Source organism: Larus michahellis, chromosome 2 (genome assembly GCF_964199755.1).
Source record: "Larus michahellis chromosome 2, bLarMic1.1, whole genome shotgun sequence".
NCBI lineage: Eukaryota > Metazoa > Chordata > Aves > Charadriiformes > Laridae > Larus > Larus michahellis.
In genome coordinates, this window is record NC_133897.1 from 4,300,286 (window position 1) to 4,324,547 (window position 24,262).

At 43.4% G+C, this 24,262-nt stretch overlaps 1 protein-coding gene across 2 annotated transcripts in view; it reads right to left on the reverse strand.

Annotated features, from left to right (window-relative positions):
• Positions 1 to 248: 248 nt before the first annotated feature.
• VIPR1 (vasoactive intestinal peptide receptor 1) overlaps positions 249 to 24,262 on the reverse strand; it is a 120,393-nt gene continuing 96,379 nt past the window's right edge. For both annotated transcript variants that reach the window (XM_074573975.1, XM_074573974.1), the window contains exons 7-13: positions 22,291 to 22,444; positions 20,200 to 20,260; positions 17,743 to 17,812; positions 14,740 to 14,831; positions 9,710 to 9,839; positions 8,243 to 8,284; positions 249 to 6,730 (exon numbers count right to left, since the gene is read on the reverse strand). In XM_074573975.1, coding sequence (XP_074430076.1) covers positions 6,539 to 6,730; positions 8,243 to 8,284; positions 9,710 to 9,839; positions 14,740 to 14,831; positions 17,743 to 17,812; positions 20,200 to 20,260; positions 22,291 to 22,444 — 741 coding nt within the window. In that variant the 3' untranslated portion in view covers positions 249 to 6,538. The remainder of the gene's footprint in view (positions 6,731 to 8,242; positions 8,285 to 9,709; positions 9,840 to 14,739; positions 14,832 to 17,742; positions 17,813 to 20,199; positions 20,261 to 22,290; positions 22,445 to 24,262) is intronic.

A 24,262-nucleotide genomic window follows, 5' to 3' on the forward strand; every position in this document is an offset into this window, starting at 1 on the left:
ATAAAAGTCCACAGAGAAGGCAATTCTCTGTACGCAGCCAGTTTTCTTCACTCTTTGCTGTCAAAGCCTATTTACAGGAGGGCAGAGCAGAGGTGTTTACAGTTTGAGTGAGAAGAAAAGAGTCAGTTGGCAGGAGGTACCGAACAACAGTTTGAGGTGTTTGAAATGGAGTCTAAAAAACACACTTTTGAATTCAAAAGTGCTTTTTTGAGCTTAATTTATCATTATCAGAGTACCAAAATTGTGGGTTTTTTCTGTTTTTTTTATCTTTTATTTTTTAATGTGCTATTCGGTTTTCCTCTATGTACAAGTTTACAATATCCACAAAACTGGGGTATAAAACACTGGTGTTCTTCTGATGCCAATTTATATGTCCTGTAGGCCTGGCCCTCAGAACCCAAACGGGCATTATTTCCCTTACAGACCTGTTACGGAGTTTCCAGTCCCAACGTTTGTCTTCTTCCCTGTGATTTCACAGTATGCTAGAAATAACCAGGGTTTCAAACCCAGGGCTCTTCAGTATATAGCACAACACCATGCAAGCAAACAAGGAGTTAGGACTTTCAGATAGTTGGAGGTGGAAGAGATGGTCCATGGGCCCAGGAAACTCCTAATTTCTAAGAGTTTACAACTGCACAGATCTCCAGGGGAAATAACAAGATCAGTCATTGTCATTATACCTCATCAGACTGGTATGTAAATAGCGGGATTGGAGGCAGGGTGAAAAGTTGACTGACTGAAAGAAAATGGATTGAAGTCTATGCTGTTCTGGATTTTGGGACATCTGACTCCACGCACCAGTCTAGGACATAATTCTTTTCCCTATTACACCGGTTTATTTCCAGAATGATACCAGCAGAGTCATTCCAGATTGATATGAGTATAAACGAGGCCAAGAGCTTGGCCTCCTGCTCTTTGAGGTTCATCTACAAGCAAGGAACATTACGGTCCTTGCCATCATAAGCATCGGGGTTGTGAAAAGTGCAAAGTTGCATTGTGAGTCAGGGAGCTCAGGACTGCAGTCCGTGTCTCTGAGAGTTTGGCACATTCACTGGTGCGGAGATGCCTTGGGAAGAAGCATGGGGCTGTGCCACCACCCCAGTTGAGATCCTTTCTTCAGCTAAAAGCCCTAACCCAAAGCAGGGACACTGCAGGGAGGATGCATATTTTACAGGGGCTTTGGTGTTAAACCCAGATGCATCTTCTGGCGAAGAAACCTTGCTTCTTGGTCTCCTAGCTTCTGATACCACATGGATTTCCACAGGCCATTTATCAACCCAAGCTGAATTTGTGCGGACAGAAGAAAACAAGCTTCACAAAGACACATACTGGCATTTGCAAGTTTGAGACATTCCCTTTTAATCTGAAAATATTTCATATTTCCTGCAGAAACCCACTGGGTTTTGCCTTATTTAAACACTGTGATGAAAGTGGAAGGAATGGACTAAAAGTAATTCCACCAAACCCCTTTAATACCCTGCCATGGAGCCAAGTGATGTTCACTCCTGAGCTTTCTTTGGAACTTCATTGTGCTTTTTAAATACCACTGGCAGTCTTTCATTAATCAGCAGGTGCATCTCTCTCTGAAAGTATTTCCATCAGATTGGAGCAGAGATTTGGGTTTAATCCCTTGGCTCGCATAGCCCTGTGACACAGACACCACCATGCCCCATGGCTTCTGAGCTGAATGGGAACCAAGCGGGACATTGAGAAAGAAGTAAATCTGTGGATTAGTTAATGTACAAAACATTTTTTTCCCCACTAGCACCTTTCTTGAAAAAAATATAACTGCTTCAGAGGCAAAAAAAAAAATAATTAAAAATAATATAAAATAAAATAAAATAAAATAAAATAAAATAAAATAAAATAAAATAAAATAAAATAAAATAAAATAAAATAAAATAAAATAAAATAAAATAAAATAAATAGAACATTCAGGTGTTTTGTATCCTGGGCTTTCTTGGGATCACTTTTTCATACTATAACTGCAGTAATGATGATGCTGCATATATACTTCTTGTTTTAAAAACTGGTTTCAAGGTAATGCCCTGAAATCCTGAAACAGCCTAGAATTTCTTTAGTGCTCTTTTTTAACCCTAAACATGGTCACATTCTCATTTCTTGCTGCCTATGAGAGGGCCACAGAGCAATATAGGTCCCAGATGAATAGAAATATCTACAGTCTAATGTTAATATTGAACCTTGCTCCTCTAGACCTTGAGACGATAATTTAGGTTTTATATTTTAATTGTTCCATACTTATTAATAATTTTTTTTTATAGTTTAATCACTGAAATATAGAATGACTAATTAACAGGAGGGGTTTGATCTCTCACTGGTGTAAAAAGGGAATAAACAGTTCCAGGCTGAACATAAAGGAATTATTCTAAAGGCAAATTCCAGTTTAATGCTGGTGTAATTCAGGAGTCGCTGAAGTGAACTGATGGGTGCAAGTGGGATCAGAATTTGGCCTGAGTTCTGTAAAGAGTTTTGGAGTCCAAATTCATGATCCTCAAACATATCTAAAGGCTTGTCACGTCACATCCAGGGATCTTATTTTGCAGCAAATTAATTCAGATGCCTTCACTGGAGACTTTCCTGTCTTATACCGGAGTTAAGGGGGTCAGACTGGTGCTGCCCTGAGCACTGCCTTGTGTGCTCTGCATGGGTTTGGGTTGTCATTTGGGGTTGCAGTGAAGTCCTTGAACTCCATTTTATTGAGGAGTTGAATGAAAAGCAGAGTAGAGGAGGCCAAGTTATGGGGCCAAATTCCTGCACTAAGCCGCTTAAACAAGGGCCTGATCCGAATGTCATCGTTCACTTGATTGCTCATATCCCCAGAGTGAAAAGCTCTGATTTCACCACTGAATCCTCTGTTCTCCTGAAATATGAGGCCAACACAGCTGGGCTGGCAGCTCTGTGCTGCCTCCATCACTAATATTGCCATGCCTGTCACAGCAGGTATATTCAGCACATTCATTTAATCTCTCAAACATCCTTGACAGCATAATGGCGATGTGGCTGGATGTTCAGTGATGAAATAATTGCAAATCAGATGCCTGGGGCACCGTTCCTGGCATGCTAACGTAGTCAACATTTTTTGAAGGAGCATCTCAGTTTAGGTCACATCCTATCTTCAGGTTCCCGCGCAGAATAGGCTGGTGGTGAATCTCATGGGCCGCAGAAGGCCCTGTGGCATGGGTAAATAACCAGCGGAATTTTCCCCTGTCGTGTCTCTCAAAGGCAAGCTCATTCTTGCTGCCTTTGGCATAGGGCTGATGCTGGCACAGGTTAGCACAGGGATGAAAAGGAAGAGATGCTGGAAATACAAAGCCAAGGGTCTTCCTGCAAATGGAGCTGGAAGCACAGGGAGAGGAAAAAGAAGGTGAAGAACACAGGGAAAACCCACAATGTCTCTCACTGCTCATGGCTCACAGACACGGACCTTCTACCCCAGCAAGGCTGCCTAAAACAGATGGATGGGAAGGGTTCCCCTCACATCCCAGAAGAGAGCTTGCTGGTAATGGTGTGCCACTTACTTATACTCAACAGCTCTGTGCTCAAACTCCTCTGCTTGTCTGGGACCTGGGATTCAAGTTCACACCTCAGGCACTTCAGTGGCTGCACTAATGAGACTGGGCAGTGCTCCCCTGCAGCCCACCCATTTTGTTGGGCATAAATAGCTACTGCGACAGATAAAGAGAGTGAATGACCTTGCAGCCTGATCAACCAAATCTTTCCCAGACTGACGCTGCTTCCAAACTCTGACCAAGTGAGAGGAAGCATTTTACACTAGGTGGAACATCTTAGAAGCTGAGAGCGCGCTTTTCCTTGCTTGTTCTGGGCCTTCTTGCTAGTTAGCCATTCACCTGGTGAAATGCAAGCTAGGTCAAATCCTTGCTTTGAACCAGGCACAGGAGTAGAATTAGTGGCACTGGTGGGAATTCTCCAGTATCTTCTGTGTGAGTCCTAATCCAGGTCTGAATGCACTCACCAGAGCAGCACCAGCAATAAAGAAGGTGCTTGCCTCTGAGAACCTCATGGAGATTTCAATGGGGACCTTGTTCCTGTGGTATCAGGGCATAAGGGCTTCAGGGCAAGCAACATGGGGAAATTTTAAGCATCCTCTTGGTTTCTCTGGATTTTAGGAATTAGAGAGCTGCTAAGAGGGGATTTTGATGATCTTATGGCATGTCAGTGTTGGATTCTAAGTGCTAACGATATGGTTTCAGTGCAATGTAGCCATAACATAGATGGCTTGCTCCTGGCCAGCCTGGGGTCTCATCAGCACTTTAATTCCAGGACCATGGAGCTGATTATGTCTATCTTCGCAACATCTGCCTATCCTCTTAGGTTTTGCAGGCTGTGAAAGCATCTCAGCTAGCTCACTGAAAACTCATGACTGCATGTCTACCCTTCACAGCGGTTGCATCAGAGCGTCTCATGCCCCTTAATGCCTTCAGCCCTGTGTGCTGTTCTTAGTCCCCCATATGGAGAAATACTTTGGAAGCATCGATCTCAAACGATACCAGGTATAGCTCTGGGGAGGGTTACGGCATAGAACAACTGCTCTCTCAGAACTGAGAAAGGAACTGGATGTCCAGATTTGCAACTCTCCTCCTGGGCTCAGTGTGGTTTGTTGGCAGTGAATCACAGACGTTTAAAGCAAGAAACAAGCAAGCAAAACAACCCCCAGAGCCCCCACATTAAAGATGCTTCCCTTCAATGAACTACATTTCATTACAAAGAAAAAGAAGTCCAGGTGCTCTTTGTACGTGGTAAGTTGAGATCTCTGAACTCTGAAAGAGGAGCCCACCTTCCTTTCCATCTACATGCATTGGGGACCCAGACTCTCCTTCACAAGGACAGTGCTATGTCATGTTGTGATGATGGCAGCACAATTACTAAGCGTACACCTGAGCTGGGCAGGGCTTTCCCACGCCCAGCATAAAACTGGTGCAACCTCATTCAATGCAATTGGGTGGGACACGAACATGAGCATCTGTATCGTCGCGTTGTCTGTCTTCTGACAGAGTCTGAGATTGCGGGGGTTGTCTCACATGCAGTGCCTGGGTGTGCGAGCTGCATGTGATGCCCTGAGAGCCGCCGGCCTGGCATGTCTGAGCAGGATTTGGTTTCACCCCTCTCCTTTGCCCCTCCACCAAGAAAAGGAAAGAAAAAAAAACTATTCCCTTGGTTTTCACACGATCTATGTATGTTCTTTACGTGGGGATTGCCCCTATATGGAAGCTAATAGGCCTTCAGAAAAAAGGTAAAATACACAACACATCTTAAAGATCTAACAATGCCTTCATCATAGGATGAAAGCTCCCAGCAAAAGCCAAAGAAGAAATCAATTTAATAGCTCCTTCACTCCTTCCTGACTCCTGGAGTGCCAGTTACGTGCTGAGACAACCTTGTTCTGATGAAAGCAATTTCGCCTGCTGCTGTGACACTAATTTTTTTCATCTGGAGAGTGGCTCCTTATGGCGGGTCTGATTCAATTAAGGATTACAGGTTCTACATCTCCCTTTCCTGGCAGTGTGTGCTAAGCAAGTGCAAACGAATTACAGACCAATTGTTTTCCCCTGATCCCTAATGATCCTGGGTGCGTTAATGCACCAAGATCTATGAGCGAACTTAAAAAGAATGAAAAACACAGCCAGGCTCTGCTTTTGGCATCTGTACCTGGTTTTTATACATGCAAATCGAGTTTTCTCTTCATGGAAAACAACCAAACAAAACGCGATGTCATGAACATTGTGCAGAGAAGGGCATTCACGCTGTTCCTTCTCAGCAACCTGCTTTTCCAGAGGGCACCCAAGGGTGCTTGGAAAGCTTCTGCTAACAAGGATGACAGGCAATTAGCAGAACACACTGCAGCACTGGGGCATCCTCTGAGTGGTTTTCCTTGTGCTGCAGCTTTGTCTTCACACGTGTAAAAGGCAGAGGCAGGGCTCGTGCGCTGGCCTCCCCCTGCTCATGTCCCTCCTGTCCCTTCTCCCCGTGTCCCCGACTCTGTCTCCGGTGCCTTATCACCACCTCTTACCAACAGGACTTTTGGCACATTCATATGTTTGGCATTTCTTTTTCCTGCTTCTTGCCTCCTTCTCTCCTTTACTGGCTCATTTTTTGAAAAGTGCAATTTATCTTTTTCAGAGATGCCGGTTCTGGTAAAACCACCAGGGACTCAGGCTCTCCCCTCCCTTACCCCCCGTACTTCATTATTTATGACACATCAGGATTTCCGAGGCTCTTCTCAAGTAACTGGGACCTTTACTCATAGCTATCAACCCCCGAGGGCTTGAAACTTAAGAGTGAAAGGTCTAAAAAGACGCAGAGGAAAAGCATTTCTCTGCCTCTTGGCTTGTCTGATCTTGTTCTGGATGCCAGCGGCTTTTCCAGTTTTGTGTCCTCTCTTGGCTCATGCGGAGCATGTCATTTCTCAAGGATTTGTCATCATATGACTGATTCCTGGGGATCCTTCTGTCTCTCAGTTTTTCTCTTGGATGCTCAGTGCTTGGAGACCCTCTCCTCATCACACCAGAGAGAATTCAGCCTGGAAGCCAGAGCACCGGCGTGTCTTTGGTGAGCACTTGGTCAGCATGGAGATCTGGGTGCTGAAGTTGGTGCCATTGCTGCCTAAGGAAGGGTGGTGATACTTCATGTCTGAGCCCAGGAACCGCTCCAGATGCCATCTCCGCCACTTTCGCTTGAGCTCAGCTTGGACCTAGGAAGTAGAAAGACAAGCAAATCAGCAGAGCAGAGCATTTTCCATTGCTCTGCCTTGATTGTGTGAGCAGCAATGGGTAACCTACTCATCAAGGGGCCAAGAGTTATATTGTAAAGGCCACTAGACTTAACCTGGCCAGGACTTCTAACCTCATGGAAGAGAGGTCACGCTCCAGCCAGTAAACTACTAGAGCAGAAATCCCTGAGCTTCAGCAGGAAGGTGAGCACAGGGAATTGCTTATCTGATACAGTGAAGGTGCCAGACTACTTAACTTTAATGCCAACATATTCTACGCTTTGTGAGTGTAAGCTTTTTTTTTTCGCTGCCCTGTTTTTGCCCAAATAAAAATGATTTAACTATCACTTGTTTGCAAAGCTGTCAATACAGCTGTACTTTTTTTGATAGGAGCTACTTGTTCCTGCTCAGGGAGTTTACAGACATCATCCGGTTTACGTTGTCCAGATTCAAATCCTGAACAGATCTGGCCGTCGTCCCTGTCCTTTCCTGCAGCCTTCCAGGGCAAATTTTTAGCTATGAATTAGATAAAACAGCTGTGTCTGCGGGTCTCTGGGATCAGCAAGCACAGGAACAGAACAAATCCAGGATGCAAACCCCAGGACTGGAAACGTGGGAAAGGCAAGATCGATATCTGTAAGGCGGAAACATGTTTACCTGGCACTGGATTGTGTCTAACAAGTCATGTCGATGCCTCTATCAGTTTTGGATCATTAATAAGTTTGTGTGCTTCTCCCCTGCTCTGTGCAGGCTTACTGGCAAAGGTCTCTGCCTGGAGCTGGGCTGTCTACCCTGCACGCCACTGCGTGAGGTACACATGGCATCAGCCTGGCTGAAAGCAGCATCGAAGCTGTAAGAGGGGAAATTGTGATTCTGGACACTCTACCTCTCCCTAGGAAGCTGGAACACAAACCCAGATCACAGCTGCTTCTTTCTTGCCCCGTGCTCAGTTTATCAAGCTGAAAGTGCTCCAGCTGACAGCAGCTCCAAGTTTTTAGCTGCTCACACCTACTTGTTAGCCTTCGCAATATGGGTTTAATCAGTCTCTGCTGAATTTCTTGCGGGCAGATGGAGCGTGGTACAAAAATATCACTGCAGTAATGAGCCTCCATCTTGGCAGTGGGCCTGATTCCGTGGAGGATTCATTGAGACGCTAAGCATGAGTAGGGCTTAGAAGATGGGCTTTATCCTTCCCTGCTAAAGGTGGTCCCTTCAGATCAGGGTTTATCCAAGGCCATATGGGAGTTCTCCTGATGCTGTCTCGTGAGTAAAGGGCAGACTCAACAGCAGTAACACTACAGTGCATACAAAAGTCCTAATAGGTTTATTAATTGTGCTGGAAACTGTCAGGGTTATTCTAGAGTGAGAGATTTGATTTGGAAGCTTCCCCCCATTATGGTAACATAAGGAACGGGACACTTCTCAATCCACTCTCCACAAGCATTCAGTTTGCCTGAGCTGCAAACATTAACCAAACAACATCGTGGATCTTACCTCCCCATTGAGAAAACAGTACAGAACAGCCACCACAAATCCCTAGGGAAAAGGAGAGAACAGGCTTTTAGCACCTCATAGCTGATATTCCCCTAGATCACAACCCAGGCTCACTGCGGCCTTTGAGAAAGGTCACACTGCTGGGGGACTGCTGAGGTGCCCCTTAGAAACCACTTGATCGCATTTTCCCTATCATCAAAGGAGTGGAGGAAGATCAGTTGAGGTACCTTGCAGCAGGTGTATGGGTGTGAGTTCAAAGATTGCTCCAGACTGGTGTTTAAAGCCATCAACAGTCAGCTCAGCTCTAAGAGGGGTACTTGGGCCTTCAAACTGGGACACTAGAGGCAACTGGATGGGATACTAGACCCAACTTTCCTGCTTGGTCTTGTCAGCTGAAACTGGGGAGAATTAAACATGTTCCCTAGTACGTCATCAAGGTCAGAATGATCTTAGGCATGGTATAGGCCTAAATTGTTCCTTTCCCATCTTGCCTGCAGTGACACCTCATTTTTGAGAATCTCAGCTTTCACTGAAAAAAATAAAACAAACTTATGTCTAGCCCTTATGGTGGCAAACACTAATGAAAAGGAGTGGGTGTAGATCCATTTAGCTCTCAAAGGAGAGATGCCAGATGTGAAGTGATGACGATGTACACAGGGACTTTAACTCATTCACCACTGAACAAAGCATACTACTGACACAAGTATGGTACCTGGTGACAGACAGATCCTGCTCGCGGGCTCTGAGAAGACAAAGTGGCTAGACCTGATAATGGATGGATGCAATGGGGTGAAATACATTAAAAAATGCTTCTTTTCATGCAACAGCAGGGCCAAGGTTAAGAGCCCAACATGGGAATTGACTGAAGTGTGTGGGAGGGTGTAAGAAGCAAACTTCATCAGGGCTTCCTAAAGATTAATGCAGAGGACAGCCCCGTTATCCATCCTCGTGGGGAACCTGCCTCCTATGCCAACGAACTGGAATCCTGCTTGAGCAGGATCTACAGGCAGAACTTGGCTTATTAACAGAGGAGAAAGTTCATGAAAGTCAACCGGTTGAAGACAGACTAGGCTCCTGTTAATGGACAGTAAGGCACTCCTCCCAAAAGTGATTTATCTTATCTTACACCATGCCCATAATGTATAAACCAAAATGAGGTGCTCATTTTTCTCCCTTAAGTACAAAAAACCCCCGGGGTGACAAACTTATAGAGGTACATTTTCTTTTCGCGTGCCTAAAATGAAGAGAGAGAATCTCCTTCTGGATTTCTAGGAGGCAAAATATAAAATTATCTTCCATCCTGGCCAAGCTGGAGTGAGTAGCTTTTCCCCCAAGGTATAACAGCAGTATTGGGCATATCCAGGAAAAAACCCAGCTCACATGTTTGCTTATTCCCTTGTCAAGCTTGTTACACTTCTCCCTGCCAATAGACCTGGTGATTGACTGATGGACCGAAGGGTGGCTTACCTGGAATGACCCGACAACGAGCTCAAAGACCAGCTTAACTTCTGCTTTGAAATTGTCAGGGAAGAAAGCAAACATGATGTAGTGAATGCCAAAGAGAGGGATCAGCAGCAAGGTGGACTTGGCCAGCCTCCTGTCGGAAAGACAAACATGAGTCAGAAGGGGAGAGGGAAGAGGAGCTAAAGGGTAAAATGATGAGAAATCCTGCAGCTGAGCCCTGCGCAATCCCGAAACTTTAATTTGCTGGAGTACATATTTGCTGATTACCTGGATCATGATGGTGTAGCCTGTATCATGCATGTTAAGTGCCTCTGTTTGCCCTTAGGAAATGTAATATGGGCCATTTACCCTGAGGCCCTGGGAACATCCAGCCTTTCAACAGCAGCCTTGAGTGAGACAGCTTCAGAAGGCTGCCTTCGCCCAGAGGGAAGACTTCTCTGGAGTACAGGGAAAGGGAGGGAGTTGAGATAGCTCCTCACAGCCTAACCTCCCCAGGACGCCTCTGATGACCTGGGCTGGGACGCAATGACATGTGGAGCCAGATCCTTGGCTGGGCACAGTCAGTTCACACTAACCAAGGACAGTGCTGGGATCATTTCCACAGTCTCGCTTTCCTCCTTGTTAACAGCTCTCATAAAAACATGCATGTGCCTCCAGCTGAGATGGAGTGATCAGCCCTAGATTATTTCTCCTTGGCCTGCAGACCGCAGATGGCTGGTGATTTTCAGATGTGGTGTCAACATAAAATGTGACATCTTTATTCTCAGCAACTTCAATGGAGCTATTTCTTTCTCTCCTCTCTCTTCTTCCCCTCCCACCAGAGATCTTTTTTCATCTGTACGAGCTAAATCATCATCTAACACTGTCTTTGTTTGCTTGGGATTTCTGAAAATTACAGCTTCTGGGAAAGAAATGGTATGTTTAGCTCAGAATAATGACAGGCTATTGCACAATGAATGTCTCCAAAGGAGGGAGACGAACAGTATTAGTACTTAATGGCATCAGGCTGGGTAATCAGAGGTCTAATTAGGAAGAGATGATAATTTATTAAATATAATAATTATTAAAATATAGCTGACGGAAATAAAATGAAATCAAGGCCCAAAGGACGCTCATGGGGGTTTTGATTCCCTTGGTCACCCACATCCTCCCATATCCCCCTCTCCCAGAGGCTTCTGGAGGAATTGAAGCTACGGCTGGGGTGTTGAAAACACTTGTTCTTCCATCTGCAAACCCTTCACCTCCAAAGTCTCATCAGGCTCAGTTGCATCAGACCATCTTCATTTATTTGCCATCTGCATAAGCCCATTGGGAAAGCTGATGTGCCAGCTTTATGTAGATGACGCTCATCACTGTATCTCCCAGCAGACCTTTCCAGCTTTCCCTGGGCCTGGCCCAAAGACATTATGTCTGTTGTTGGAGGCTGTGGTTCTCCAGGAAATACCTGATGGCTGAAAAGCAGCTGGCTGCAACTCATTCCAGGCAAAACGAGAGCCTGTAGGAAGCCAAGGAACCTTCCAGGAATTTGCCTTTCCCATCACATCCCTTGCTAGCAGACACATCCTTGCTCATAGTGAATAGATCCAAAATATGAGTCCTCTTGGATGTCTTCCTCTGCCAGAGTACTGTCACTGTCATTGGTGACCATCAAAGTAACCTGTTTCTCCCTGTCAGAAGCAGCTCTGGCTGGTGTGACCCACAATAGTATGACCCAGCCCTAATTCTCTCAGCCCCCAACATACAAAAAAGCAACTCATTTTCTAAGCAGACCACACTTCATTGACTATCAATACTGGCTTTTCAGAGATGTCTCCTCTCTCCCCAGTCTTTCAGGAACACTCGATCTAGAGGAATTTGATGTGATGCTACCTTCATGTACCGTATTCATAGAGACACTGTTTGCAACCTCAAATGGATTAGAAAATTTTATTTTATTCTTCCAGACAACATCGAGAAAACATCCCCTCAATTATAACTTTTTCCCTCCTGACTGGACTGTGGCAATGAACAGGGCACAAATGCCAAACCTTAGGAACTCCCTCCTGCAGTTTGTATAACACTCCAAACCAATGTCTTGTTCCCAGCACTGATCTTCCCCAGAACATTGAGTGATGCTTTAGATCTCAGTTTGGCTTCAAGGCAAGAGCTCTATGATCTAGCCCTGTGATATTTAAAAGACTTTCCCCTTGAACACTGCAATGAGGAAAATCGTCTTCCCCAGTCATGGTGTAATTTCTTCCAGGATCTAAAGCCTGGCTGTACAGGAGGCAGAACTGCTTGGGATATTGTCCAAAGCTGGTTAAAGCTGCCTGCTGGAAGCCATGGCTTCTCAAAAAACCTCATTACTTCCACTCCCAGCACAGGATGCACTGCTGAGAACTATTCTCTCTGACAGATATACACGGTGACAGGTAATTTAGGGAAAACACGTCTCCACTAGCCTGCACTGAACCTACTCCTCTCTTTGGGAGTGGATAAGAGTGAACCAATATTTTAGTCATCCTCCTCGAATGCATAACGGAAAAGTTACCCAGAAAACTTTGATGATAATATTGATCTATGAACATGTACAGAATAGAAAGAGATTCATTTTCCTGAAGATTTCTGTTGCAGAAACCAACTTCTATTTGCCTGAAATATTGCTGTCCCATTCTTGCGCATGTCTCTGTCATTTCCAGAAAACTGTTTTGAGAGACTTGTATTCACAGTTTCCAACACATTAAAGCCCAGTTCACTGTCTGTGGCATTAATGAGTGAGTCAGCAGTGCACCTGAACTTCCAGCCTGCAGCTAAACTGAAACCGGTTGGAATTGAACAATACTGTCAACGTGTCAGCATGTTATTTTTCTTTTTTATAAAATAAACAATATAAAATAAACAAGAGAAAGAGGGAGAAATGCAAATGAAATATCCATGATGCCATTAGTTTTAAACTTAATTATTTCAGATTTGGGAGGAGGAACCTGTTAGTAGAAGTTTTTCGCTAAGATCTCGTGGGTCCTGCAGGCCAGACCCCTGAAGCCAGCAGCAGCATTTCAGGTAATAAGGGAATGACAAGTTAAAGGATCCAGGTACCTACAATTGCAGATACCTACAATGGCATTTATAAAAGGGTCTGGACCCCAGATGTCTCTACAGACAGCTGTCTGAACATTAAAAACTTAGGACAACACTGAGAACTCCCCTTGGTGGGATCTAGCCTTTACTTTGGGACACTTATATTCATTTCCATAGGAAAGTAGGGTGTCTCATGTCCCACTGCAATCAGTACAGTCAACAGAGACTTCCAGATGCCCCAGAGAATCTGGCTGGTGGCCAGCTGCTACTGTATTAGGGTACAAGTCTCTCATAGGCCCTGGGTCCTGTATTCCAGGTTCAGGCAAGTATCTCAAATGTCCTAGAGCATCTCGTATGGCTTGGACACCTATAAGTGAGCAACTGATTCATGCCCTAATGGAACTGGATGTTTCTCCAGGTGCAGAAGGAACGTGAGGAACTGTAGATGTGAAGACCATTTGTACTTCAGCAACATCTCTTGTTTGGCAGGCCAGTGTGGGGAAGTCCGTGTTACTGCCCTGCTGTGCTACCTTTGTTCACAAGGCAATGAGAGCTTTCCTGGCAGCTCCCACTTCATTGGAAAATGTGAAGTAAAAAGCCCTGAACCCAAAGCTCAGCATGACCTCCAAGGTAATCTAGGCATAACCTTTCCGACGTGTGTTGGCAACACTTCTACTGAGATGAAAAGGAGCCAACCGCTCCAGGCTGCTGCTTAGTACTAGAACATATTTCAATATGCTGATTTAATCTATGTACCTGGCCAAAGCTGTTGCAATCCTGGGGGTACAAAGATACAATGCCCAATTGGAAATACATAAAGGGAGGTGATAGAAAGCACAGGGTCTGGTAATGTTGGTGTTTTAAGATGACAGAAAAAGAGGTAATTGGCTTTGGCTGCTGCAGGGAGAAGCTAAGGTCAAATACTGGAATTTCCTTTCATAAATTTGAGAAACTCTTGAAGCAGATGAAATGCATAATTTACCATCACAAGAGAGAAAGACTCAGTGTCATGGATGGTCAGTATTTAAGGACCATATTGATATTCTCTGCCATCTTGCAGAAAGATGAACTGAGCTCAGATTCTCCAGGGTACCTAAGTGCACAGTTCCCTCCAAAGACAAAGACTGATGGGCAGTGACCATGTAGACACTGGACTTTTTCCTTTTAATTTCTTTTCCAGGAATTATATAATAAATATCAAGGATAGTCAAACAAGACAGTGGCAAAATTAAAAAATAAGCCAGTTTTTGAACTTTTATTTCATTTGCATTGAAGCGAGAATAAATCCATGCAGATAGACAGATTTCTCGCACTCTTAGAATACTGCAACTAAGACCGGTCTTGGCCACTGAGACAGATGTTGATCTCACTTGCATGTTGTTCATTATAAAAAGCCTTGTTAAGGTCAACCTTATGTCCCTGGAATAAAAGCATTATGTCAAACAAAATGTCTGAGACAGTCCTACTTCTCAACAGTGAAGAGAAATGTATTGAATTAATTCAATGTAGTTTAGGAGTCTGCTTTAGGATAAGAAAAATTTGCCATAGATTCTACTGAATGTACTAATTTTCTAGACCTCTCCTTCTTTGAGAAAGGGAGCTGAGGGTTACTAGTTCAGAAAAAAAAGCCCATATGCTCTGGGCAGCTACTCCTTGTCCTCCATCAGAGTCCCTCTGCCTTCAGAATCCAATAAATATTGAATATACAGAGAAAAAGCCTATTTTGTTTCATGATCACTGTTGCTCGCACTTCTTCATTGTCAATCCCAGGACAAAACCTTCTCTCCTGTCTGCTCAAATTGACATACAACATGCCCAGCCGTTTTACCAAATGCCCCACTTCCAGATTTCTGATCAGCTTTAATCAATTAACAAATCCTTGATTCTGATCAGTGCAGATAGATGCGATACTGAGCTACCAGCCAAACAGGTTTCCCAAAACCCAAACAATACGGTTGAAAAAGTCTAGGACTTACGAATATTGGCTGGTTTCATTGTGTCCAACATCTGGGGAATGCAACTTCTGGACTAAGATACGGATAATGCAAATGAAGAGAATAAAGTTCACCTGTCGGGAGGGGGAGAAAGGAAACACAGAGAAATGAAAAAAATTAGTATTTTTGTCCAGTAAAAAGAAGAAGTGATCATTAGAGGGCAGTTCCTTTCACTGCAGTATTTTTGACATGGAGCAAGCTGTTCTTAAAAAGCCATGAGCAGAGAACCCCACTCTGGGAGCACATAGTAAACCGACACAGGATGGCAGCCATCTTGGGCCTGACATCAGCCTGCTTGGGACTTTGTGTCATACATCCCAAGTATGATGATGTCAAACCCATAGAGCACAGCTATGCACGACGTCCTGCTGCGCAGGGGAGCGCCGACGACAGGGCGAGAAAAGAGCCTTGGGAGTTAGCGGAGCGATGGACGTCATAGCCCTCGGGAGACGGTGACATGGGACCAGCTGCTGAGCATGTCAAAGACTGAGGCGGTGAGCCAAGGAAACCAAAACAAAACACAAAGCAGTATCCACTTCAGCGGGCCTCTATTTAATGCTATGGGGCATGTTTTCTCTGGAGAGAAGCTGGAGACTTTGTCTAGCAAGGGATAGACCTCACCGATACAGCGGAAAACATTATCTCCTGCAAGGTTATACCAGAGGACTCTAGCTGATACCTAGATTTTAGATGGTGCTTTTCACTCAAAAAACCTCAAAGTGCTCTACCAACATACTTAACCAATGTTGACCTTATTTAATAGTAAAGGTGAAGAGCTAGGAATGGCAGTTTTCTAATGGCAAGTAATAGATGGCATGAATTAAATACAGATCTGCTTGCTCTTAAGGTCCTATCCATTGAATCATGCTGTTATGCATGCAACATATACGATAGAAAATTGATGACAGATTTCTGTCGACTTAGTTTAGTTTTAATTTGGCACACAATCTCTTCCTTTATCCTTTCATGGTTAACGAATGCACAAAGGATTCTGATTGTTAGAGGCTTAAAGGCTGGAAAGGATTGTGTTAACCAGCTGATCCGATTTCCTGCAAAAACAGGTTGTAAAATTTCCTCCAGCAATTCCTATATTTATCTCAATGACAGGTGAATAAAATAGACTGAAGCACATCTCTCATTTAGATGCTCACTCTTTTTTCAAAGACTATGAGTGATTGGAAATTAATTGTATTTCTTGGTTATGATGCATTTCTTAATCACTTTTTATCTATCCCATGCCATTTATCATAGTTTCTGTTCATATTTATTTCTTATAAAAATGGTTTGTGTCTGACTTGGTGGCAAGTAAAATTTATCAGTTCAAACCAGTATTATCTAACTCAATTACTCTAATGAGCATTGATAGCACACAAGCTGCAGCGCTGAAGGTAGGTTCGGAGCTTAGTACAGCCTTAGCATTGCATGGTAGAAGATATGGCTATTAGGCTACTGGTGAAGCTGTTCAGTTTATTTTTCAACCTAGAGCATAATCAAAGGCACTAGATCTGTTCCCAGTGCTTAATATCTTATATGTCTTGTACATCTTTTATATATAAGATATATGTATTTCTTCCTTCCATTGAGATCTATGCTTTATTCCCACGGATATGGAGAAAATGTTGCATTCCTCCCTGAAGAAACCTGCTGTTTATCAGAGACTGGTTATCATGCCCTTCTTTTGCGATTTGAGATTTATATGATACCTGCAGAAGGAAAATCAGAAATTGCTGGGTAAATTTCTGTTGTCAATGAGGAAGTGGTTTACTGGCCAAAAGAAAACACAGACTCATTAATCTGAGGAGAACAAGTGTATTTCTTGACCAAAAGGTTATCTTGGGAAAGGGGAAACACTATCTATAGCTTTCTGTGATAATATAAACATTGTGAGATGTGCCATCTAAGTATTGTATTTCTATTCAGTGAGGTGAACAGAGTAAGGTGCAATTATCCAAAGTGTTTCAGTTTGGAATCCCTGTATGACAAATGCTACAGAAAAGAAGTCTTCTTGTAAAGGTCATAATGTAAGTGGAATAAGAAGAATGTATGTCTAAGAAAAGATTTCTGTTTAAAAGAGATCTATTTGAGTTGATTTCTGTTGCATTCTTTTTCTTTCTTTCCCACATACTTGCCTTCATTTAAGAAAACTCAAAGCTAAGTTTATCTCAAGTTCATTTGATTTTAAGTTTTGGCTTGATACCTGACAGAGGAAAACACCTAATATTCAACAAGGATGGAAAGACTCAAGAGTTCCTCAGAAGTGTCATGGTTTCTGTGGTCAGAATGGATCGTGTCCAGAGAGGGAAGAAGTCAAGCACTTCTGATGATTTATCTGGAAATTATGCAAGCTTCTCAAGAACTTACTTAAAAAACACATAGATGGAATCCAACTTTGTACTGGAAGCTATAACGAGAGGCAAACATCTGGGGGAATCCATCTAACCTCTTTTTATGTAGGTAGAAATTTATGGTAGGACTCCTTGCATTTTACTTTGTAGTGTTGACATCTACAATTGAAGAAGTCATCCTGGGCTCTGCATATGGTCAGCTCAGAGAAACAAAAACATGCATGGCACAATTCATCTGACCTAATTTAGATATCCAACAATGAATTAGACAAGATGAACCTTTCCTGGATCTCTAACCATGTTCCTCAACCTCCTCTGGCTACACACACATATGGCTACTGCACTAGAGTGCCCAGGGTGAGTAGCTGAGATGGAGGTGGTCAAAGTTAAATCAAATGAGCTCCACCTTGGTTGCCTAGTCACTCAAACTCTTCCCACGGTCAATGTTTAAATGTTTATGTTAAATGTTTATCTGGAGGGTGGACTTCCTTATCCTAAGACAGACAGTCAGTACATAGTGGGACTTTATCTGTCAATGATTTTCCATGGACATTTACAGAACACTTCTCAACACCCCTTCACCCCCCAGACTTTGTGTTAAAGATGGCTTTGCAGCCAGCAGAATGTGCTGATACTTTACCAAAATAGACACCAAAATAGGAGTTTTAATGATCCACCAGAATGGGGATTCCACTACTTCCTCCCAGCACCTAAAAAGAAACAAAACCAGACTTAAACCATCAAGCAAAGCAAGCAAGCAGCTATGTCACCTTCTCAGGTACCTGGTTTCCCTAAATGCTAAAGATAGCTGTGCCAGGTTATGTGAAGGGCACTAAACATGGTGTGTATGAACTAGGAAGGGCTGAAGACTTGCTTTACAGTGGCTTTGAGCACTGGTAGGCACCAGCTGCCCCAGATATAATGTGGTGAGCTCTTTTCCCCTTTGTTACAGAATGGGCTGGAGGATGTTATGTCAGCGTGAATGTGGGGGAGGATGGTGATTTGCTTAATTTCTCCTATGCTGAGGTCTGCTACAAGGAAATGCTATCAAAATATCAGATTCATGAGGTCTCCAATGCTATCTACCGTCATGGATGGGGGTTACGCACAGAGCAATTGGCACCATCAGAAAAAAACTAACATGCCCTTCTGAAAAAGATGATGGACAGCCTGTGTGGGATTAGTCTGACCAAATCTAACTAGCTGCATCTGACTTATGGGTCTAGTGAGGGTCTGGTGGAGTCTGTAGGGTCCAGGGTGTGATTTATTTCATCCTGAAGTCAGAACTGTCTGCAGACCACACCACTCACCTCGGTTGCAAGGAAATGACAGAATTGGAATGACATGGAAACGACTAATACTGTTCGGGACCCATTTACCTGTCGACTTCACAACACTCGGGTGATCAAAGGTGTATTTTTAGGAGAGCGTTAATGAAAATTGGCCCGCATTTGTGTTTGAAATAGATTAGTGGAACCCATCGTAGACAATTTCACCCCGATTCGGCTCATCTAATTCAAAACATTGACAGTGCAAGTAATGGTAGATGAAGAGAGGCACTTTTAAGGCACAGTTCCTGAGACCTATTTTAGGCATCAACTTTAAGGTGAAAAGAATGGCACTCCATGGACTACGCTGACTAAACCTCCACTAGCTACAAAAGGAGATGAGAGTAAATTGCTCACATAGAGATGCTTATACTTAGTCAGGTGCATGCTGCCCTTTCAGTTAGAATTAAAGTGGCCCTAATTATGTTGAGTGCACTTCATTTTTAAAATAAATTCAGGCGGTCTGAATGAAGGTCACTTTAATTTGGAGTTAGAATGTTTAAATAGAGGCTTAATGTTGTTTAACCAATCTTACATAATTAGGTTTTATTTAATCTGGATTAATTTCCTGTAATTTTTCTCTGTAGGTAATTTTAGTATGCAAAAAAAAATCTGTTAGGTATTAACATATCTTGTAAGTTCACACTCTGTTTTACTTGGCACAAAAATGTAGAGCTTTAAAGCTTCCAGAAAATGCAAAGTCATCTGTATTTTTATTAAGAATTGCTGAAGCTTTGTGGGAATATATAGGAAGAAGAATTGGTAGCCAGACTGGTTAAATCCTTTGGTCTCTATGTTATTGTAAGGGCTATTTCTTAACAGAGTAAATAAGGTCAGTTTTATGCAGATAGAGTAAAACCATACAAGAAGTCAGTAGCCCTCCGGAAATGTGTTAGCATGACTATAAATCAAAAACACAATGAGAAATATGAGCTGCTTCTCTTAGCGGAATAAGGACAAACCAGGACACATTTGGAGAGAGACGATGATGGGAGAAAATGGAGTTAACCATATGCTGTAAATGCAAGAAGTGAGGACACGCACCGTGAGTACACAATCAGCACCTGATTCTGTAACTCTCTGGAGTGGTTTCTCATAAAAGTTTTCACAATTACTATAGTTTGAGTGTTTGAGTAAAAGCACGAAGGAGCATTGCAGGATCGGATCCTATTTACTTGCATATATCCTTGGATAGCTCCAATATCTGCCTCATTTATTTAGCTGTATTCTATCTGCTGCTTATACAAGGTATCAAAGGCAGCTGTGAGGTTAAAGAGGATGAAAAACAGATCTTAAGATCTGCCTCAGGGAAAAAAAAAGGGCTTTTAGATTTTTCCTGCGAGAAGGCTAATGGGTATGTTTATTAAGTATCTGTTACGCCAGCATATTTAAGGCTAATTCTGCAGGATGCAAAGCTCTACGCACGGTGCAGCTGCTCAGCTCGTATCTTTGTTATACAGAGGATCACAGGGCCAAATGCAACAATCAGGATCTGTTCACAAATTCCCTGCAAATAGCCTGACCAAGGTGTTGGGAAACAAAGAGGGTGAGTGACCGGCCTAAGTTGGCGTAAACCGTGTGTCTTCAGGGAGACCTTGAAGCATTTCCCGGTCCATGGTGGCAGAGGAAAGCCTCTGCTCTGCTCTGACTGCCGTAAGGGTCAGGGCAGGATGGCTGGGTCACTAAAACTTCAGGGATTTCCCTGGCTTTCCTTGGCAATAAAGGAAGGAAGAATTATAAAGGAAAAAGAATTGAGTCCATAGGCTTACCCAACATCGAAAAAGTAAATCCTGACAATAGTCCAAGCAGTGATGAACAAGGAGGGGGCACCTGACAAGAGAAGAGATGGTGTTACCATCAGAAATCATTATCAATGCTTTCAGGGCTGTTGTCTCTGACTGCCCATCCCTCCTGAGTGACTGAGGTGATGCCTTCCTTCAAAAGTGGGCAAATGCTTCATGTTTTCAATGCTCCCATGCCAAACAAGAAACACGTTGCCGAAATTTCTCTTGCACTGGCCATGTAAGATGAGTTTCCTGTAACTCCTCACTAGCAGACTTATCCTCCTGTTGCAATGCCTACCAAAAAACCTACTGATGGTGAAATGCAAGGAATAGGAATCACTTTAGACATCTCCAGTGTGGACACTTGTCACCACAGGTCTCTAGCATCAACAAGGAGAAATAGGTACTCCTAACACACAGGTCACCTGAGCTACTTTAGATGTTTGCTTTAGGACAAGAAATATGCCCTTGGACTGCCCTGACTGTACTACCTGGATCTTCACTGACTATGAAGGGAGCCTGGAGTGACAAGTTCACATGTAGATGTCTGTTGTGGGCCAGATGAACCTGCTTCTGCTCCTCAGTCCATGATCTGACTAGGGTGGTCTTGTTCCATCCTTGTGGTGCCTCTTTCCTTTGTCTCATGTCTTTGATTAGATTTAGCTTGGAAATACTTCAGGAAGGACATGTCACTTAGTTCTGGATTAGTCACAGTATTGTGTATTGTTTATTACCAGTGATTTCTGAGTGCAATGGTAATACAAACTGTCAGAACTACAATGAGTGTGTCCAAATTATTAATTTCTGCATGATCCGTTTGAGATCCATCACTGATGCTCTTGCAAATGATGGATGACTGAAAGGCCAAAAGATCCTTCAAGCACCTGTTATTTTCTTGAATTGTCCTTCCTCACCCAAGGAACTGCAGAATATATTACCAGTGCAAGGGACTTCCTTTGATCTAAAATCATTAACTTCATACTTTTTTCTTTAAAATCTGCCAGCTCTACTGTGCTGAAAGAAAGAGTATCTGTGCACAAAGCAGGTTTAAAGAAGGTCTGGCCTGATTAACTGCATCTGAAACAAGGTCTGCTAACATCATCACTTCTTATGCTTATAGCACGGAGAATTGTCTCTCTTCCGCAGTGTGAACCCAAGTGTAACTCCTGTCACTTTCGATACAATTTACTCTGTGGCTAACTGGTCAAATCCTGAGCCCAGGCTTACCCCTGTACATGACACTATTTTATTATTTCTTTTCAAGGTTTTTCCCTGCTCTAATTATTTCTCAGTTTCAGCTATGAAAAGCATGCATAGAAAACCATTTTGTTTACTTAAACATAAATTTTCAGCTAAATGGCTTAAAGGGGAAAAGAGATCTCTGTTACGTCTTTGGAGAAAGAAGAGAAGTTGATCTGGCAGGATTAACTTGCATAAGTTAGCAATTCAGCTCTGAGTTACTTTGTGAAGAGTTTAATTTTGTCTTCCTTGGCATTTTCTCATTTTATTTTATGTTATGTTACTTTTTTTTACTTTATGTGTTTAAGACTAGGTTCACATTAAGGCTGGAGAAATCACGAATGCAGTAATCAGAAGGTTATCAGCATTAGCATGCAGGCAATGGAATCTCAGGACAGTTACCTGGCCTGAATTCAGCAGGCCAAGTTGAGAGTGATGGACTGCAGTGTCTGGTTCAGTCCAAGAGCCCTGCTTTGCTGGGATCCATCTTTACATGTTAAAGTCAATGTATGATGTCAACTTTGGGATCCCACTCCAGATCAAACGACTAAGTGACTACAAAGGTGATGTGGAGTTTCAGGCCCTCAGTCCTTAAAGACATTGAGTTGCTCAACTATCAATGAACCCAGCACAATCGAAGTTCTTAAATACCTTTGAAGATTTAGGCTAATGCTGTTAAACTCCTCTGGCCATCACTTGATCTTGCTCCTGGTTGCACTTCTTGGCATGTATGCTACATCTCTGCCCTGTCTGAGCCCCCTGGTTTGCATATTAAATGGCTGTTAAAAATGCCTGCCAGGATCACACCTTGGCATTCAGTTTTGAGAAGATGCATACCCCAGCCAATCAAGATGTACCACCAAAAGTACTTCCTCTCTGAAAAGAAGGAGATGACCAACAGGGTGTGAAGATACAACCCCTCCACCAGGAGCCAGAAGAAGTTGGCCATGACACAGTACTGGAAGAAAACCATCATGGCTTTGCAGCCTACCTGGAAGAGAAGAAAAGAACAGTGAAGTGCAGCATGTTTCCATAGTAAACACACCAAATTACCAGTCAACCTTGCTCTGTGTGGAACTTTGGGATTGATTTTTGCAGCACCTGAAGCCCGTATGGAATGAGCTCCATGGTAAATAGCTCCCTGGTGCATGAGCTTCCACGCACTCAAGCTTGGAAACCCTGCTGGGCAGTGAGAGGCTGATACGCTGGACCATGATCCCTACCAGCATGGTGCTGCTCTCTGTGGGTTTTGGATGTACATCTTTGGGAAGCTGGCTTAGTGGCAGAGAGGATGCCAGAAGGTCCTGCCCTGATGTGCACCCACCAGCTTCTCTGCTCTACCAGGGAGTGTTCGTGGGGCTGAGCTGTGAAGCAAACAATTGCACTGCTTCAGAAGAACCCTCCAAAAAGGCGCTACTTTGACCTGAGACCAGCTCAGTGACTGGTTTACGGTGCAGCCCACAAACCCTTGGTTCAGCATGGTGAAAGTGATCTGCACCAGAGAGTAAATGAGGATGAGTGAGAATTTCTTACGCTATTTTTGGCACTAACGTCAGTGTCTTGATGAACAACAAACACCCTGAGTGACTTGGGCATCATGGTCCCCCCATCATTCTTTAGTGGTGGTTTTGGCAGTGTGGGGCTCAATGATCTTAAAGGTCCTTTCCAACCTAGACAATTCTATGATTCTGTAATTCTCCATGGGGCTGTCTGCTAGAATGACCTGGCTCCCTGAACCCAAAGAAATGAAGCCTCTGACTTGAACAAACTGAATCCACAGGGTAAAAAAAAAAAAATAAAAAAAAAATATCTGTGTGAATTAACCCCGGAAAATTGTAATCACTTCATGGCCTGGTAAGTATTGCAAAAACGAAGGAGATTTGAGACAGGGATTTGAAGAAAGTCAAGTCTACAAATGATTATGAATACTCAGTTAAGAAAAGAAGGAGTGGGATCCATATTTTTAAAATAAAGAAAAGGATAAGGAGGACAAGCAGGGTAAACACTAACAATCATGGACAGATTTGATTGCATTGGAAGGGGAGACATTTGAAAAGGGAAAGAGGATTGTTTTTCTTCAGGAAATGAATAATTAAACACGGGAACTTGCTGTGTGAAGATTTCACTGCAGCGCAGGTAATGAGAACAGTCAGCTTACAAAGGAAAAAAAGAAGGGAAATTTCTTTCTGAGACTCAGGGGCCAAGCCCACTGGAAAACACCTGAAGGTAGAAATCAGCTTCCCAAAGAAGTATGTCAGCCATTGCCCCAGCACGGCATGTAGCAGGAGCTTTACAGGAGATCATTGGTGGCATCATTACACATATCCACGCTGTCTAAGCATCCTTGAGATGCTGATTCAGGCAATAGTCTTGTTGCCTTCAGCGAGTCTGCATGGATAATACCGCACACTTACTGGGGCAAGGGCAGTAGAATCTGGCTGCTAGCACTCTTTGGTTAGTTGCTCTTCCCTGGTGCTCTGCCTGTGCAATATGTTGAATTTAGAGCAATAATTGATTTGCACCAGTGACAAGCTCACACTTCCCCCCTGCTCCCCTCTCCTGCTGAAAACAGTTGCTATGAAACACGCTGGTTAAAAAGGGAAGTGTGGAAAGCATTTTCTCGATGCCGCATGTTTTGGAGAGGGACTTGTCCCCACTGATTACTCAAAATTAATTCAACCCTCCCCTAGCACATGCCAGTATGTCACTCTGGGGACCCTCATGGGTTCCTGCTGATCAATTTATATGCACATCAGCTCCCTCCTGTGAGGCAGATGGAATAAGCAGATACTTGCCGCAGGGTGGTGAT